General features: G+C 40.2%; 1 protein-coding gene across 5 annotated transcripts in view; it reads left to right on the forward strand.

The window, feature by feature from the left end:
• The window catches only part of GXYLT1 (glucoside xylosyltransferase 1), a 72,748-nt gene that overhangs the window by 29,929 nt on the left and 23,575 nt on the right, over nucleotides 1-19,244 (forward strand). For 4 of the 5 annotated variants that reach the window (XM_077834061.1, XM_077834040.1, XM_077834045.1 and 1 more), the window contains 3 exons: nucleotides 5,207-5,381; nucleotides 13,193-13,318; nucleotides 13,795-14,046. In XM_077834061.1, the coding sequence (XP_077690187.1) occupies nucleotides 5,207-5,381; nucleotides 13,193-13,318; nucleotides 13,795-14,046 (553 nt within the window). Of the gene's footprint in view, nucleotides 1-2,099; nucleotides 2,246-5,206; nucleotides 5,382-13,192; nucleotides 13,319-13,794; nucleotides 14,047-19,244 lie in introns of those variants that run through there. The other variant, XM_077834055.1, reaches the window with a different exon arrangement.

Below are 19,244 nucleotides of genomic sequence, written 5' to 3' on the forward strand. Positions count from 1 at the left end.
TTCATTTTATAGGACTTGGAACTGTACATATTAATGTGTTTTTGCCTGATTGTAAAAAGTTAACATATTTGCAAAACAGCATTTGATAACTTGAAGGCAGCTTTGTGCATAACTGTCTTTAATTAAATACATGTCTTAATGGCATACATTGGATTAAAGATTATGCACTAAAGATCATATTATTTTTCATTTTGAAATGTAGCTCTCATTTTTGGAGGATTGGTGAGAATGGATAATACGGTAGACAGATTCTTTGTGTTTTCCTCTGTATTTATTGCTGACAAACTTCATTAAAACAATTGGATTTATGCATCTAAAATACATTTCTAATGCTATTTTCCCATGTATGTAATTTCAGTAACAGCTACAAGTAGTTATGTGCTGGGGCAGGAGGATGGATAGGAGGAGGAGCTAGGGGAGCAACTGACACTTGTGGAGGTGGGGTGGGAACAGGATCCAAGCTGGGAAGGAGCATCCTGACAGTTGCTATTTCTGTTCCTCATCAGCTGGTGCTTGGTGCCTTGTGCTCTCCACAGGCTGATGCATGTGTTCCTGACCCTCTGGTGGGCTGGGTGACTCTGCCAGAACCCACAATTGCTGGAAGGCAGGGAGAGGAGAACCGTTCATACCTTCTCCCCATGGGGCTGGCCTGATCCTGTGCACTGTGATGGCTGTTTAAACCCGTTCTCCAGGTCCTGCTCTGGCCTCTGCAAGATAATGTGTTGGAAAAAACATACATCAGCTCCCCCAGTAGGCATTTGTCCTATCCCTCCAGTTCTGCTGTCCATCTTTGAGATCACAAATGGGAAGGGATCAGGTCTGTATGGTGGAATGAGGGTTGCAGGGGGTGCTCAGTCGTGAATGGGAGATGCTTTACACATGTCTAATGAAATATGGCTTTTAGATAAAGTTTGAGACCCCTGAGAGATCTTTTAATCAGATGTTATGTATGGTCTCAAACACTATGGTGTGATATATACAGTGAATTTTGATTTGCTGTTGTGGAATCAGTAGTTTAGTTGTCTTCACAGGGCCTCTAGATACTTTTCACCTCAGTTCACATTTAATGTTGCATACTGTCCTCTGTTGGTTAGCTAGTAAGAATAGGTTTGGTAGTCAAAAGTTTAAAATTTTAAAAAAATAGTTTCTTGGTCAAATAATTATTTGTGAATGATTAAAATTTATCCCTGAGCAGTGTTTTGGCTTTTTCTTTTGTTACTCTAGGGGGAGGAAGGGAAACTTGGGTGGGGGAATAAGAAGTTAAATTTGAGTTAAGGTTTCTGGACTACATATCCCACTAATGCAAACCATAAAGAGCATTCAGTTAAGCAGCTAAGTCTTTCAACACCCCATCTACATTCTACTCAGCAGTTTTTTTCATAATATCAATTACCTCCCTTCCACCACCCATAATTCATATGCCTCTGCTCTCTTCTTAAACAGCATGCAGCCTTAACTCTGGCCAGAAATGTAATACATGAGTGCACTTGCTTATATGGATTTGAATTATGTAATTTATATGAAAAAAAGTTACTACAAAATTCAGAAAAATGTCTTAAAACAGACGATCCATTCACAGAACTTTGTAAAGCGTTGCAGAAAAACATCTCTCAGCCACCATTTGCAATGTAACATATCTAATTTACTTAGATCAGTACAAAACCAGATGAAGAACTATTCTGAATGTTATTTATGAAAGTCTTCCACCAGTCCTCTGTTATGAGGGCACTTGTGGCTCCATAGTTAAGGTTGAGTTGAGGGTTTTTTTGCACTTAGTGCAGGGATTCAACTACTTGGTTTATATATGAAAAATAGACTGTCTTTTCCCACAAATTGCACCACTTTTTGACAGGAGAAAAAATTTTCTGAGATTTTGTATGTGAATTAATTTGAATTAATTGTGGAAAAAAAGGGGGGGGGCATTTGAAGAAATCTCGTATTGTGTCAGAATTTTTGTTGTTCTGAATGATCTCAACAATGGAATAGTTCACTCTTCAAATTTCCTGTGTAGTTAAAACTCATGGAAATCTTATGCACAGGTTAAATTTTGAAGAAATTTGTGCGTAGGATTAATAGTAATTCTTTGCTGTTGATTCATAACTGAAGGTTTCTTTTCTAGAATGGTGTGACACAGATACTCTTCACAAAGGATCCTCGGTTCTTTGCAAACAGCTCTCACTTCAGACCTGACAAACTCACTCCACCAAACATGTCTTACTTTTTATGGATAAATATCCTTTAACATGTAAGATATCAATAGAAAGCTCACAACTTGTCAAAACTCATAATCATTGTGAGATGTATGTACACATAATATTTAAGGGATAATGTATTTATATTGAAAGTATGTTTTATGCACTTGGAGTAGAAATTAGTCACCAGGCGGTAATGTGTCTCTATGATGACCCATTCAAACAAAAGGGAGTTGTCACCACTTCCAGATCGGTTGGTGAGGTAATGAATGCATGGTTCTATTGTCTACCCTTGCCACAATCCATGGAAAACTACCAGAGACCGAGATGACAACAAACAATCAAAACCACTTAAAGGTAGAAAAGAAATGCTACCACAGGGCAGGGGTTCACCTTTTTGATTAGAAACAAAAGACTGTTTTCAGTATAACAGAGACTAGGGAGAGGCACTCTAGATCCATTCACTGAGGAAAATCCCAGGCACAAAGGGAAGCGTTCTTGCATGTTTGTATTCTGGTTCTTGAGAAACCAGTGATCTTGGAACTTTGGGGTGGGGAAGATGGAAGTCTACTAAGATAGGAAGGGTAACTCTTCGTGTAGAGCCAGCTTTGCATTTTTATGATTTTTGTTTTGTATTGCAACCATTTGTTTCCACCACTATCTTTTTCCCAGTTAAATTTCTGTATGGTTTACAGGAGCAGTGGTTTAAGGTAAAATTGGTAAACAGGATACAATATACCTCTCTGAGAATAGTCAGTGTCGGGGGCTGGATGTCACATGGGAACAATTCAAAGGGATTTGTAGATTGGGGTGCACCTTATTGTTAGCTTGCAAGGTGAAGGAAAGGCTGACATAAGTCTAGAGGAGAGCTCTTGAGTGACTGAAGGGTTGACAGGTCAGAGAGCTGACACCCAGCTACAATAAGAGAGACTTCCTCTCACTAGAGGCAGGGGGTAACAAGGTGACTCTCAGTCCTGGATATCCCAAGAACCATCACACACAGGTTGAATAATGTTCTTCAGAATTCTATTAAACTGCCCTGTAGTGGTATCAAGTGGGGGGAGGGGGTGGTAAAATCTAATTTGTCATTAAATTAAATTGATTGATTTTGGCACCGTAAACACAATTTTGTATTAATCATATGATTATTGCATTGCTTAACTACATAATGGTGATAAGGTTGTTTGGGTGCCTTAACTGCATTTCCCTAAGGTAATCCAAACATATTAAACTAAGTTTAACCTTAATTCTGAATTTCCTTCATTGCAGATAATTACAACATCCATGTAATTTTTTTAACCTTACTTTTACATACTCCCAACTTTAACTCCATCTAAACAGTTAATTATTAAAACACATAACCTCTAATGACCAATAAATATAGTCAGAGCTGCACATTGGTTATGCAGGATGTGGATGGAGATGCACAGGCTACGGATGATGGAAGGGAGGTAGCTGAAATTGAGGAAAGGATGTGCTGAGTGGGGAATAGGTGGACTGTTGAATGACTTAACTTGAAGTTGACCATATTTTTTCTATATTAGTTTTCCAGTTTATATAAATAAGAATATATCTGTTATCTATCTCCTTAATTGCCATCCTCTGCTCTGTTCCTCTGAATCCAAATCCCTACAACCCTGTTTCTCCTCCTGGTCTCTGGGGAGATGCATTCTTTCCCCCATGTCCCGTACTTCCCTGCCATATTCAGCTTTTAAACTCTTATATATATTGATACTTAACAGTTGAATGGTGTAGGGGAGCATGGTGAAGAGTAAGGATTTGGATGAACGGAAACACATTGAGGAGCAGGGCTGTAGGGTCATGGTTCAACATGAAAGCAATTTGGGGATGGGGGAACCTGAGGGGGTGTGGAAGTAGGTGCATGGGCCGGCCAATAGTAGCTGTTCAGTAAGGTGTGGAGTGCTGAGTGGAAGTTGGGAGAGCTAGAGCTGGAAGAGGTCTGGTTGGAGAGGATCTGTGCTTTGAACCACTTGTGGCCAGTCAGGGTTTCTCTCTGCTTCCACCACTTCTCTCCTGCAATATTACTTCAGTTCAAGCCCCTTCTCCCTATAATTCTGCTTCCCTTGCATTTCACCCCTATATGCTCTGTCTAGTTTCATATTATGGAATCTTCTCTAGAGATGTAGATGTCCTTTCTTTTATTATAAAAATACTATTTTTAGGCACTCCTAAATCAAGCTTACCAGATTAGGAAATGCCAGTGTTAATTCTATCTGCTTGTATATATGCATTATGTTTATTATATGCTTGCTTTTCTTGTTTAATCCAGCTCACAGTGAATGGGGTGTGCAGCATTTATTTCAAAGTAACTTACGAGAACAGAAAAAAGCTGTACCCATATAACTGCTTAAGTCATCCAGAAATTTTCATCTGTGGAAAATTGTTTTTAAATGACTTATAAATATTTACCCTCGTTCAGTCTTTGGAACCTTGCCTCATTTACTGCACATTATCTAGACTCTGCATTAAATTAGGTAGGATCCCGTGAGAAAGGAATATAATGAGCATATAACTAAGAACTTCATTGTAAAATAGATGCATAAGATTTAAGGTTGCGCTCTCAACCTTAATTGTGGCATTTTTGACTTCATGACACTTGTAACTCTGTAACCGTATTCTGTTAATGTAATTATTTTGATGGAATTACTCAGTAGGTGAATTTACAATGAAGGATAGTAATGCAAAGTTTTTCCAATAATGTGGTTATTTCCTTTTGTGAGTGTTGCTAACAAACATTTTGTATCTGTATTGCTGTGTAATTTTGTGGAGATGAAGCTAGATCCAACTAAACTTTGATCTAGACAAAATGTAACTCAGTTCCATTTTTTCTGTCCTGTTCCAAGTTATCTTTTGTTAAAGATATCCCATTTTTACTTCCTAACTTCAGTTTAGAGCAAGAATGTTTCGTTAATCAGATTATGCACTTAAGAAGACATAACTTTTTATATCTGTTCTTGGAAAATGCCAATTTAATTTTTACTATTTTTCATTAGATATGATTTTATGAAAACTCAGCCTGCTGAGAAGATGCACCTAGCAGTGGTTGCCTGTGGTGAAAGGCTGGAGGAGACTGTTACTATGTTGAAATCAGCCATTATTTTCAGCATCCAACCTCTACAGTTTCATATTTTTGCAGAGGGCCAACTGCACAACAGCTTCAAAGGCATAGTAAGTATCCAAGTCATGCACTGAATCAGTTTGTAGCTTAGTGGAAGTATGTGTGGCTTTCTCTTAGACATCTGCTACTGGGTATTGTTCTGTTAGATGTAGTTGCAATGATTCAGGTGTGTGTAACATTATGAAGTCCTTATATTCTCTGTTGGTCAAACCATTGCACTACACTTCAGGCCCACTTCACTGCTTCCATCAGTGAGCACACTTGGTCACTTTTCCTTCCCCCGCCCCCCCAGCATTTTTTCCAGCTGTGTGTCTCCTGCCCACTTCACCCCCAGAGGGGTGGGGTGGGGTGGGAAAGGCAGCACGGGTAGTGTTCCAGAGCCCAGTCTTGGATGTGGGATTTAGGGATCCTTCCTTGCCAAGCACTAATCCAGTTGTGCATTTAGCACTGGGGAAAAAAACTGTCCTGCAGCATACTGGATTATTGCAATCTGACAGGCTTCCTTTTTAGTGTTTCTCAACAAGCTTTGCACAGAAACAGTAGTGCTGTTCAAATTTTTATTACTGGTTCTGTACCCTGTTTCCACTGTAGGGCTACTGAAGGATGGCTATCAGAGTTTATGTGAAAGTTTATGTAAAAAGTGTCCTCGGAATGGGAGGGGATCCATAACAGGTACTGTGGCAGATTATTTCTTTGCAACAGTGCTTTCTCCTCAACCTCAGGCCAAGGGTTACCCTCTGTTTCATTGGGGTTGCTTATGGCTCCTCTCTAACCCTAATCATCATTGTGGCTCCAAGCTCAAGTTTCATTGATCTGACCTGTTAGTCTCTGGTTCAATCTCTGGTTCTGTCCTTCAGTGATACATTTTCAACTGTTTTGGACTCTAAGTCCAGTTCCCCTCTGGGACCCACACTTTTCCCCCTGCATGGATGCCCCTCCGCAGGTCTCCTGCCAGGCGTTTAGAAGAACCAACTTATTTTGTTTTGGTAGCAACACACAACCACATTTAAGAAGTCCGTGGTACAGAATTACTGGTCTTTCTAAGATACTTTTCCCTATTCCCCAATTTCTTCCAAATTTATTTCCCTTAACCCCTCCACGTCTTCATCTGCCAAGTCTTTTTTTTTTTTCTTCAGTGTAGACCTATCTTTCGTGCCCTGTCAACCTCTGCATCCTGGTCACAAAGATCATCATGGGAGAAGAGTGTGGAAGGCTCCAAAGAGGAGGTGATGTAGGTCTCCTAACAGAGCCTCCTTCAAAGAGAAATTGGTCACTTCAGACACAGACTGTTCTGGAGAACTCAGTTCCCAGGGGGAGTACCTCTGAGGCTCCAAGCTTCTCTAGTACCAGGAGTTCAAGACTTCTAGTTCTTCAAAAAACCAGTGCCAGACGTACCTTGGTACCAAAACCGACCAAGGTACTGCCTAAGCAAGATTGCTCTAGTAGAGACCCCAAACACTGTGCTTCAGGAAGATCAGTGCTACCTACTGATTCCTCAATGTTGGTACCCAAACCGGTATCCCAGAAGTCAGTGTCCGCGGTACCAGTGTCATCCAAGAGATGTGTACCACTGAAACAGTCAGTGTTGGTACCAGGGATACTGTCTTCTAAAATGGGACCACTGAAGCAGTCAGCTCTCTCGTTACCGATGCCGACCACAGCAGAGCCTCGATTTTCTTCAGTTCATGTACACCTGATACCACAGGAATTTAGCTACTCCAGAACTTTTTAATTTCAGACAATGCAGTGTCTCCTTTGTTAATGGGTACCAAATGACTATCAACAGCAAAATCTATTGTGTCACCAAAGCCTTATCTTTCCCTTGTATTTCCTGAGGTTCTGGAACCAATCGGACCGGACAGACAGCTATCTTCACCTTCGCTGTCCACCTTGCCCCTGGACTAGGTTGAAGGTAATTCCTCAGTTCTCTCATCTTAGTACAGGGATATTTCCCAAACTATCTTCCTTGAGAGAGAAATTCGAAGAACTTTTGTGTCCCTTTTTACTTGCGTAACCAATGTTGGATGTGCCCCCCGCCCCACCTTTTAGCCCACATCAGTTTCTGTACTGGGTCTCATGGGCTGCCTGTCTCTAGCAGCTCTTCCGACCTGCTAGCTCTTCCTAGGGAAATCATGGATGGAACATTCTCCTGCTCCATCACTCCCTCCTCAACAGCCCCAAACTCAGGAGGAGTCTGTCGAGGAGGAAGAGGCTAAGGGGGTGACACCACAGACTAATATTTCATCGCCAGCGTGTGAGGCTGTAATGTCTCCCCCCACCTTCAATTGCAGATAATTTCAGGCAGTTTCTGGAACTGATTAAACGGATTGCTGACTCATTATGCATTCCGTCAGAGGAGGTCCAGAAGACACAACATAAGAAACTTGTGGACATTCTACAAACTACAGCCTCTGAGTGGCTCTTCCAGTGAATAAAGCCTTACTGGATTCTCCCACCACAGCACCTACGTGCAAATTGGCTGATTAGAAGTACTATATCCCGTTGAAAAATTCAGAATTTTTCTTCTGCTACCCTCCACCAAATTCTTTAGTTGTGAGGCTATCAATGAGTGTGGAAGACATCATGTGAAGTCTACATCTTATGTTAAAGACCAAACTACTCTTCCACAACCCTGCAATTTTGGATTGCAAATTACCACACCCTAATGGCAAAGTACAACTACACCAAACTATGATAAATTCAACAATTTTATTGAACACCTTCCTGTGGAATATCATGAGTAGTTCAAGGCTGTCATAGCTGAGGGTCAGTTCTTAGGAAGAACCTTGCTGCAAGCCTCCCTAGATGCATTGAACAGTGTGGCCTATTCCATTTTACTGCTGTTGTCATGCATAGAGCATGACCACAGCTGTCTGGTTTTCCTAGGGAGATCCAAAATACTGTTGAAGGCCTCCCTTTTGATGGACTTAAGCTATTCATCATGTTCATGGATGAATCTCTCTTGTAGTTTGAAAGATTCCACAGCCGCACTCAGGTCCCTTGATATACATATATGCCTGAAAACAGGAAAATTTAGCAGGTTGCAAACAGCATAGAGATCTCACTTGGTTCAGTTCCCCAGTTATCACAGGCTTTCTGAACCACCTAAAAAATGACAGAGATTTGAGAAGAGACTGCCTCCCATGACTGCTACTGTCGCCCGGCTGGTCTCTATATCAGATATCAATTTTGATGATTTGGCTGAGGGTCTGAGGCAGCGACACCTCAGGAATCTTCAGCTGCACCATCCCACCCACCTCCCTCCCTTTGGGGACCATCTCTCCCACTTTTGACATGCATGGGAACAAATTACAACTGACAAATGGGTTTTGTAGGCTATAACATTTGGCTGTTCCATTCATTTTACCTCCATCCCTTTAACCCCCTACCCCACCACTCCTTTCCCATACCTTTACAGGGACCCCTCTCATGAAAGCTTACGGAGACAGGAAGTTATCTCTCTTGTATCCATGGGGGCCATAGAAACAATTCCAGTCCAGCACTGGGGGAAGAGATTCTATTCCAAGTATTTTTTTGTCCCCAAAAGAGCATGAGATGGGGACCGATATAAGAGCTCAGATTCCTAAACACCTTTGTGAAATCACAGAAATTCAGGATGGTGATGCTTACAGCTATAATTCCATCATTATGTTCCAAAGATTGGTTCGCTGCCGTCAACCTTCAAGGCACGTATTTTCACATTGCAGTTCATCCCCCTCACAAGGAATTGCTGTGTTTTACAGTTGATCAGGATCACTTCCAGCGTAGAGTGTTTCCCTTCAGCCTCTCCTCTGTCCCAAGTGTATTCTCAAAGACCATGGCAGTGGTAGCCTCTCACCTATGTTGACTTTGAATAATCATCTTCCCCTGCCTCCACCCCTGGCCATGTGACAAAGTTCTCTCTGCAGTAGTGGCAGCAACGTCCCCGTTCCACAGGTTAGGACTTGAACTCAATATCGAAAAGTACACTTTGGTAGATTTCATAGGGCGTTCTTTGGATGCCGTAACAGTCAGAGCTTATCTTCCTGTGGACAGGTTTGCATCCCCTAACAAACTTAATTTCCAATGTCAGCAAGAAGTTGTCTTCAACTGCTAGGACGTATGGCATAGGTTCTATGGCATAGGACATATGACAGTTGTATTTTTGTAACACACAACATGCCATGCTCCAGAAGTGGCTCAGAACAGTTTATATCCAAACAAGCACAGTCTAGACAACCTACTTTGCTAAGTACTGGATTCAGTTAGTTGGTGGAAGGATCCCTCCAAAGTCTGTGCAGGAGTCCCTTTTGTTCAGCCTACTTCTACCATCACTATAATGTTTAATTCATCTCTTGTGGGAAAGGGGACAGACCATTAAGGGCAAATGGTCTGCACATCAACCTCTGGAACGGAAAGCAGTCAGAAACACCTGCACCTGCTTCCTTCCATTAGTCAGGAAAATCCAGCAAAGTCATGATAGACAACATAACCTGCACGCTCTACATCAATCATCAGGGTAGGGTGAGATCTTCCTCTCTTTGTGCTGAAGCAATGAAGCTATGAAACTGGTGCATAGCCAGTGTCATAAATATAAAGGGAAGGCTAACCACTTTTAAATCCCTCCTGACCAGAGGAAAAACCCTTTCACCTGTAAAGGGTTAAGAAGCTAAAGATAACCTCGCTGGCACCTGACCAAAATGACCAATGAGGAGACAAGATACTTTCAAAGCTGGAGGTGGTTGTGGTGGGGGAACAAAGGGTTCTCTCTGTCTGCGTGTGTCTTTTGCCGGGACCAGAGCAGGAATGCAGGTCAGAACTTCTGTAAAGGGTTAATAAGCAATCTAGTTAGATATGCGTTAGATTCTGTTTTGTTTAAATGGTGATAAAATAAGTTGTGCTAAATGGAATGTATATCCCTGTTTGTGTCTTTTTGTAACTTAAGGTTTTGCCTAGAGGGATTCTCTGTTTTGAATCTGATTACTCTATAAGGTATTTACCATCCTGATTTTACAGAAGTGATTTTTACTTTTTCTTCAATTAAAACTCTTCTTTTAAGAACCTGATTGCTTTTTTCCTTGTTCTTAAGATCCAAGGATTTGGGTCTGTGTTCACCTATGCAAATTGGTGAGGATTTTTATCAAGCCTTCCCCAGGAAAGGGTGTGTAGGGCTTGGGGGGATTTTGGGGGGAAAGACATTTCCAAGTGGGCTCTTTCCCGATTATATTTTGTTAGACGCTTGGTGGTGGCAGCAATAAAGTCCAGGGACAAAAAGTGAAATAGTTTGTACCTTGGGGAAGTTTTAACCTAAGCTGGTAAAAATAAGCTTAGGGGGTTTTCATGCAGGTCCCCACATCTGTACCCTAGAGTTCAGAGTGGGGAAGGAACCTGGACAACCGGTCACATAGTCATCTCAGCCTCTTACCTTCCTGGTATACAAAACACCATGGCTGATGATGTCACCAGGCACTTCTTCCAACATTATGAATGTGAGCTAGACTTGTGGATTCTCAGAACTTTTTTTTTTCTAATCTGGAGCTTTCCACAAGTGGTGCTCTCTGCCACCATTGCCAAAAGGAAGTGCATGAAATTCTGTTTGAGAGGAAGACTGGGTCCTCATTTCCTAGGGCATGCCTTCCCCACTCCTTAGATGAAGGTCCTTCTCTGTGCATACCCTCTGACACCATTGATCTTGAGCATGTTGAACAAGAGCAAATAAGAAAAGGCCAGAGTCATTTTAGTTGTACTGAACTGGCAGAAATAAGCCTTTACTTGATCCACCTCGCTTCCTGTCCTGTGTGAAGACTTCCAACCTAGTTCTTTGACTAGGAGTTTGGCTCCTCAATAGCTCTCAGGGATAGAAACTTCCTGTTTCTAGAAGTACATGTGGTGTTAAACAGAAAACTATATACGCAAAATGTTTACCTTCACAAATTGAAGAGATTTCACCTTTTCGCTCTCCCTCTCTGCTAATCTCAGTTTATATGCCCTCTATTAGATTTAAATCTCATCTGTAATTAGCGAATGAAGCCTTCTTTTGAACCACTGATGACTAGTTCTCTACTTCACTTGTCTCTGAAGAAGGCTTTCTTGGTGGCCACCATCTCTGCCTGAAGTGTCAGATAAATGGGGACTTTAATGGCTGATCCTCCCTTTAAAATATTTTTTAGGGAAAAGTTTGTTTCAACCACACCCTAAATTTCTACCTAAAGTATCTTTTGAATTCAATATTAACCTGATTATTCGTTTTCTGTTTTGTTTTGTTTTTTTCTCCCCAAAGCCACACCAGAACAGGGAGGAGGCTGCACTACATACCTTAGATATCAGAAAGCCGCTGTCCTCCTCTCAGGACAGAACCAAACCATTTAGGAAGTCTCCCAGACTTTTTTTATTTGAAGACAGATCAAAAGGATACACCATCTCCACTCAAAGACTCTCAAAGTAGATCTCTGGGTGTATTATCTCTTGTTTAGAGGCTGCCAACATTGAAACTCCTTCTAGAGTACTACCCCAAATCTACTTCTATGGCATTATTGAAAAATGTTTCCAGTTGTTGAAATTTGCAAAACTGCAACCCTGGACCTCAATACATATTTTCTTCAAATACTGTGCGTTAGTTCATGCTTCCAGATCAGATGTTGCAGTTGAAAATTCTGTCCTGTCTTCCGTGTTGGATCTGATTCCAAATCTCCCTTCTCCGTCTGGGGATACTGCTTGTGAGTCACCTGAAGTGGAGTACCCATAGCAATGCTACTTGAAGAAGAGGTTGTGCACCTTGTGCAGTAACCGGAGTTCTTCAAGATGTGTTCCCCTATGGTTGCTCTGCTACCTAACTTCCTTCTACTCTGCTTTGAATTTCGTCTCATGGGACTTTGGGTAGAGAAGGAACTGAGGGCGAGACACCCGTGCAGCTCTTTATGTCCTTGGTACCAGGCATGAGAGTGTCTGGATCATATGAACAGGCCGAATGGTTATTGTGACCCTTAACTCTTCAATCATAGTTACATGTGCACATGAAGTGGAGCACCCATAGAGGAACACATCTCAACTCCAGTTACTGCATAAAGTGAGTAACCTCTTATTCACTGCATAAGCTGCAGTGACCCGGTTCTGCCAACATGAGTTCATTTTAAATCCAAACCAGCTTCCTGCTCAGAACATCATCCAGCTGAGAGCTTCTTTCAAAACAGCCAAGGGAATAGTTTATTTTCGGGAGAAAATCTGACCTGTTCCTTCTGACCAGGCACTCCCACCAGCTGTCTGCATGGCAGTGTCTTTGCAGATTGGAATGACAGTAGTGGTAAAAATAATCAATTGGTTTATGTCTCTTCTTGGCAAACTCCAGCTGCTGAATAGAAAATTATGACCAGATTGACAATCTGAGGCAGGAATTGGGTTCATTGATGCACAGTTACGGTAGGTTTGGTTATTTTTGCATTTAAAAAGTGGATACTTTAAATTACCAAGGTTACTTGAGACCTATCTTGTTCCGTGACAGACTAATGTGACTCTGCTACATACCAGTTTTGTTTTTAATTTTAATGATTCCCCTACAAAATCAGCAGTTTGCTTAACATGTTTTCTGTGTCCTTTACTTTTGTATCCCATCTTTGATTTGCTCTAATTTTAAAGTCCTTCGGTGAGTCACTTTTTGCTTGACATTAAGCATACTTGAACAATATTCTAGCAGATTTTTGTAGTTAAAAAAAATCTTTCCGGTTGGGGGAGGGAGGAGAAGATTAATAAAATCAATTAATTAGATCAATACATACTTCTGCATGTCTTCAATTAAATGACCAGTCTAAATGGTCAGTTCTTCCTATGATACATTATCCTCTGGTAAAATTAAGCTTAAACAGTTTTGTGTCCTTTCTTTACCTAGCTCAATGGTTTGCCATATCAAGGAAAATTTAATTATACCGTATACCCAATAACATTTCCGACTGAGAGTGCAGCAGAATGGAAGAAACTGTTTAAACCCTGTGCTTCACAAAGGCTATTCTTGCCAGTAAGTTAGCTTATTTCATAATAATACAGTGTTTACAGGTTTTTTATGAATTCATTAAGATTTGTTTTCGAATTTACCAAACTTTTGGCTGCAATTGTGCAGGAAACTGTTTGTTTTCACTAAAAATCATTTTTGTCACATTTTACAAAAACAATCCCGTTTTTTCCCTTTAGCAGCAATGTACTAAAATAAAAATCTTGCATTTTCGATTGCATGGTACACCAATGTCTTAAACTGTTCTACATCAGGTTTCAGTTTCTTTCTGTTCTTATGATGTATAATAAAAGAATTCATACATTTGTAAACTATCTGTCTGAAGTGAAGTCATTGGCTCATGAAAATACATAAACTAAACTACTCTGTAAGGGTGAGGAGGGAATGGTTTCCAAATAATCCTTTTGTCTATGTAAGCTATAAAGACAAAACAAATACTTCATGGATCACCCTAGTTTGATTTTAACTTCTTTTCTTCACAGTTAATCCTCAAAGATGTGGATTCGTTACTGTATGTTGATACTGACATCCTGTTTTTGAGACCTGTTGATGATATTTGGTCTTTTCTGAAAAAATTTAATTCCACACAAATTGCTGCAATGGCACCAGAACACGAGGAACCTCGTATTGGATGGTATAATCGCTTTGCTAGACACCCATATTATGGAATAACTGGAATAAATTCTGGAGTAATGCTAATGAATATGACACGTATAAGAAGAAAGTATTTCAAGGTATGTATGCTGCTTTGGTTGATTTGTCAGCATTCACCTTTTTTCATTCAAATTGTGAGGGGAAAAAATAGTTTCAAATAATGAACATCAATTTTGAAAAATAATGCTCCAGTATATTTTTCTCTTGTTCTGGAATCAGAATATTGCATAAACATTTTTTATTTCAGAAGTGCACGAGTTCGCATTTAGTTGCAGGGATGTTTTTAAAAAAACTGAATTTGTGACTTTTACTAAAAACTTGTTTGCTCAGTTTCTTGAAATCTGGAAAAATGTTTTCTTGTTAATAATTTTCTGTCTTTTGCATCAAGTTGTATTTGTCAGCAGATATTTTAATTTACCTTTATTTCTCAATATACTTATATCTCTTTGAGAAAATGATTTGTGCATTTTTTGTTGTATGTGGCAAAATTAACAGCAAGTAGAATGTTTTGAGCCTTCGAGTATGTGTGCATGGTAATATGACCAGGAGGTGGTGCTACTAGATTACTTATTAGGGCATTGTGACTCCTTTAGTGCCATATGCTACATTATTTCTTAATTTTAATCTTTACATTTAGAAGATCATTCAGTTAAATTAAGTAATGGTGATTGAGTTGTTTCTTCAACACCTAAATCATTAAAATGACTTATTTCTCTCCAACTTTTATTTTGTATTGTAACCAGTTGTATCACTACAGAAATTGAAATGTTTATTAAAGCAAAGTATACAACAGCTGAAAATATACATAGGAAATCTTTCAAATCAGTGATGTAATATGCTTGAAAAACCGTATTACAGAAGTGGTGCCATATGTAGTTACAGTTGGAGAGGGCACTTGTCCTGAAAACAATTTTTTACAATAAATTATAACTTCAGCCCAATTGTTAATTTCTGGTGAACATTCTTTGTCCTAGAATTTTGTTTCACTTTATTTTAAGAGGGAGGGTGGGGCAATGGGGAGTCCATTCTGCTAGCCCTAAGTTATCAGAGAGTTAAAAATACTGGTGATTTAAAATTTTTTTAAATGTTTTTCAAGTTATTTTCTTGCCTACGGACTAGAATGTGGGGCTGGATGTCAGGAGATCGAGTTATGTTTTTAATTCTGCCATTAAAGTGCAGTGTTACCCTGGGCAAGTCGCTTAGCCTTTCTGTACCTAAACTACCCACTCTGTGTGACAATAATCACATCTAGAGAGTGGTGGAGCATTTACCGCAGGTGTGGTAGGGTAGGTCTGGCTGGGCCCAAAATCCCTTAATCTCTTGTTCCCCAGTGTGGAACTTGTATACCCCATCACACGGGGAAATAAGTTATGCTAACTAGGGGGAAAAATAGTAATGAATAGACCTTGGAGGACACAATAGCATTTTGAGGTTCAGCTAAGTTTTGCTCTCTCCATATAGTCCAGTACAATAAATTGAGCTCACTTCAGTTTGTGGTGCGTTTGTGAGGAGCTGGGAGCAAGAGGCACTAGGAGCTGAGAGTGAGAATGCGGACTGTGTGAGGACTGTGGAGTACAAGCATTATCAGACACCAGGAAGAAGGTCCTATGTTGACAATAGGACCATTGGGAGGCGGCCATGGGGAAGTAGCCCAGGGAGTTGTAGCTGTTGCACAGCTGTTCCAGGAGGCACTCTAGACAACTGCATTCCACAGGGCCTTGGACTGGAACCCAGAGTAGAGGGTGGGCCCAGGTTCCACCCAAACCTCCCCACTCCTGGTCAGACACAGGAGGAGTTGACCTGGACTGTGGGTTCATGAAAATGGCCAAACTGAGGGCTGCTGTGAAGCTCTGAGGCGAGCAAATCCGCCAATATGTGGAAGACCCACCAAGGTAGAGGAGGAACTTTGTCACACTATTCTATACTTTTGACAAACTGCTGATGTATTTTTTGCTATAAGCATGTGTGTCTTGTCAGGTTTTTTTATATTATCCTCTTTGGGGCAGGATCATCTTTTGTTCATACAATGCCTAGTACCATGGGGCCTAATCCTGGTTGGAGCTTTAAGTGCTAGGAAAATGTAAGTAATGAATCACCATCAGTCACCACACTGTCCAGAATAAGATAGTACTCCTTTGCAGCCCTGCCTCTTTCAGTGTGTGGAGTCACAGATCATATCACATCCATACCTACTAAAAATGAAATTCCACTCAACTTTCTTAAGCATCAGTGGTGTCCCTAGCATCTGTTTGCCAGAAGCTGGGAATGAGCGAAAGGGGATGGATCACTTGATGATTACCTGTTTTGTTCATTCCCTCTGAAACACCTGTCATTGGCCACTGTTTGAAGACAGGATACTGGGATAGATGGACCTTTGATTTGATCCAGTATGGCCATTCTTATGCTCTTAATAAATTGAGAGTATCTGTTCATTATAAAGTTCCTCTGCAGTTTTATTTATGTATGTACATACTGTGTTGATAGTACACTGGCACATTTGTTTCCCATAAAAACAGAAAGCAATGCACATGCATGAAGTTAATTTTTAATAGTCAGAATTCGGCCAAATCCCAACTATCTTTCACCAAACCACTAAAAAGCCATCTCTTCCCTGGAAGTTAGTTCTTTTGAAAATTTTAACTCTAAAGTCACTAGACACTTAAGTTCCATTATCAAAACTGACTTAGGCCGTTTAGATGCTTTTGGAAATTTTAAACTAGGTGCTTGCATAGGAAGTACATTCCTGCTAAATGTCAAGTTTCTGCCAACTCTTGTTGAAGTACTAGAACTTAGTTCAGAGGTAATTCTTATATAATTGCAAGTATGTATGTTTAATCAAAAAAGGCTTATATGGCTTGGTCAGCAACAATGCAAATTCTGGGTTCCTTGCTTACTTTGAAAGGCAGGGTAATTACCATTCACCATCCAGGTATTGCCTACTATGAGCAATTCCCTCAGCTTTCTCCACTTGTATTCCTGCCTTTTTCAGCATAGTGTGAAGGAAGGTGATCTTTGCGGCTGAGCGTTATGGATTTGGCCATGACCTAGTGCGGTGGTTGTGCTGTATCTTCTAAGCTTCGTATTACAGCCTGTCACTTTTGACAGGACTATCTCATTTGTCAGGTAATATTTCTGAACCAATTTACCAGCACAGAAGCTTCTAATCTCTCTTCCCCATAAAAATGTTATTTCACAGTCAGTAGATTCCCTCCTAAGTGTAAACCTTTTTCCTGTTTTTAGGAGCTGTTGTGATTTCTGTCTCCCTGGAAATAAGTCTAAGCCTTCTTTTTCAGTCTGAAGCTGCTGTGACTGTTTACGGACTATCAGTTTTCTTCTTCTGTGCATTTGGGTAGGACGATGATCTCTCATTTTCTTTTCTGCTTGTGGAAAGCCACCTCCTCAGTGTCGCAAGAATTTCTGTTCCCTTCATCTTCTCCTTTTCCCAGATTAGAACTGGCTTTTTTCTGTGCATAGCTTCCCAGTTCTGGGGGTTGAGGGCCCTATCTTGATGAACAGCGATGTTGAAGGGAGGGTTATTCTATATTTTTGTGGCCTCAAAGAAGGAGGCAGCAGACCATTTTTAGAAAAAGTATATATATTTTTGGATGTTAATTGAGTGAATTGGCTCCTAAAATGTCAGATGAAAAATGAAATATTGCAGATCCACGCTTCTAGAAGTGGATCAGGGCGTTTTCCAGGTATAGGTGGACTTGAAGATTCTTGCATGTGCAACCCATATTCTCTTCCTGAAAAAGTTTTTGAGATTCACACTGGACAGTTGGCATTTCCAATTCTGCTTTCTTCCTTTTGAAGATCTCCACCCCTAGAGTGTGTTTATGAATGTCATGTCATTTGAAACGGCATCCTTCCATCAGTAGAGGGATTTGTATTTTCTTTTTGAACAACTGAATTTAATACTCTGGAGACCGAGCCACCAAAATAGCATGTGAAACAGTAGCTTTGTTTACTTCAATTAATTATCATAGTGAACCAAAAAGTGTCCTAATTTTATCCAACATGTTGTCTTCAAAATGATCTTTTGAGGTGAGGTCACATGGATGCCCACTCACTGCTTGGAATATTAACTTCATGGGAAAGAGTTGCACAAAAATACCCTTAAGCCTTGGCTGATCAAATTTAGTCATATTAGTGTTTGGAAGATTAAGATGAGAAAACACATTCTCAAAATCTGACATGTCTGTGTACTGAAACCACCAATGAAGCATGAGAAACCAGAGTCTGCTAAGGAAGTAGTCTATCCCTTTTTGTTTTCTTGGGTGGAGGTGAACCAATTTTTAGTAAGACCCTGTTCGTTCTGGAACACCTTAATAGTGCAGCAACCTAGTTAAATCGATCTAAAATTTACAATCATTGCTTACCTTCCAGAACGAAACCTTCTACCTTGACAAAACAACTTGGTTTATTTATTGATAAGGAGAAGACAAAATATATGGCTGTTAGTGTCCCCGAAGTAACTATTAGAGTGGACAAAGAAAAACTAGAAATATAAGTCATTTTACCTATGTAGGGAATGAGATGTGAAATGATGGTGAAACCATGTTAGATGTCAAGCAATTAATATAAAAAACAGCAACAACTTTTGTAAAGATTTGGACAAGGAGCATGATTGACTCTGATATTGAAGTACTTTTTTTTTTTAACACTGGTATCATGTCTGTCGTCTTTTATGAAGCAGAGTCATAGAAACGTACAACAGAAATTGATAAGAACAATTAATTCCAAAGTAAATGCGTATGGCAGATGTTCAGAGACCACCAGAAAGAGTTCTTTTGCAACATCAAAAATTTTAAGAAGAGCAAACCAATTTTAAAGTATCAAATATAGTAAAAAGACAAAGATGGACATATTTAGGACACACTTCAAGTATGCCACTAACTTGACTTCCATGGCAAGTGATAACATGGACATCAACTGGAAAGAAAAAGAGGGTTGCCTAGAGAGAGACATAAAACAATAGAGAGAGAAGCCAGATCATCAGTTTGAAACTCAGAACAAACCAGCACAAGACTAACATAAATAGTGGAAACTGATGGATGCCCAGTACACCTGTGGGTGCAGGAGGATAAGGAAGAAGAGCCCACCTTCCTTCTGTTTCAAAGTTTGCTGTACACCTGAAACTTACAGTTCAGGCCAAGGAATGGAGATGAATGAGGGCTGCACTTATAAAATAATTTGGGTATCGAATATTCAGCATTATGAGGGGGCACGTAAGCCACTGGGGCAATTCACTAGCTGGAAGGTGGAATGAAGATCCCAA

Source organism: Eretmochelys imbricata, chromosome 1 (genome assembly GCF_965152235.1).
Source record: "Eretmochelys imbricata isolate rEreImb1 chromosome 1, rEreImb1.hap1, whole genome shotgun sequence".
NCBI classification, from domain to species: Eukaryota; Metazoa; Chordata; order Testudines; family Cheloniidae; genus Eretmochelys; species Eretmochelys imbricata.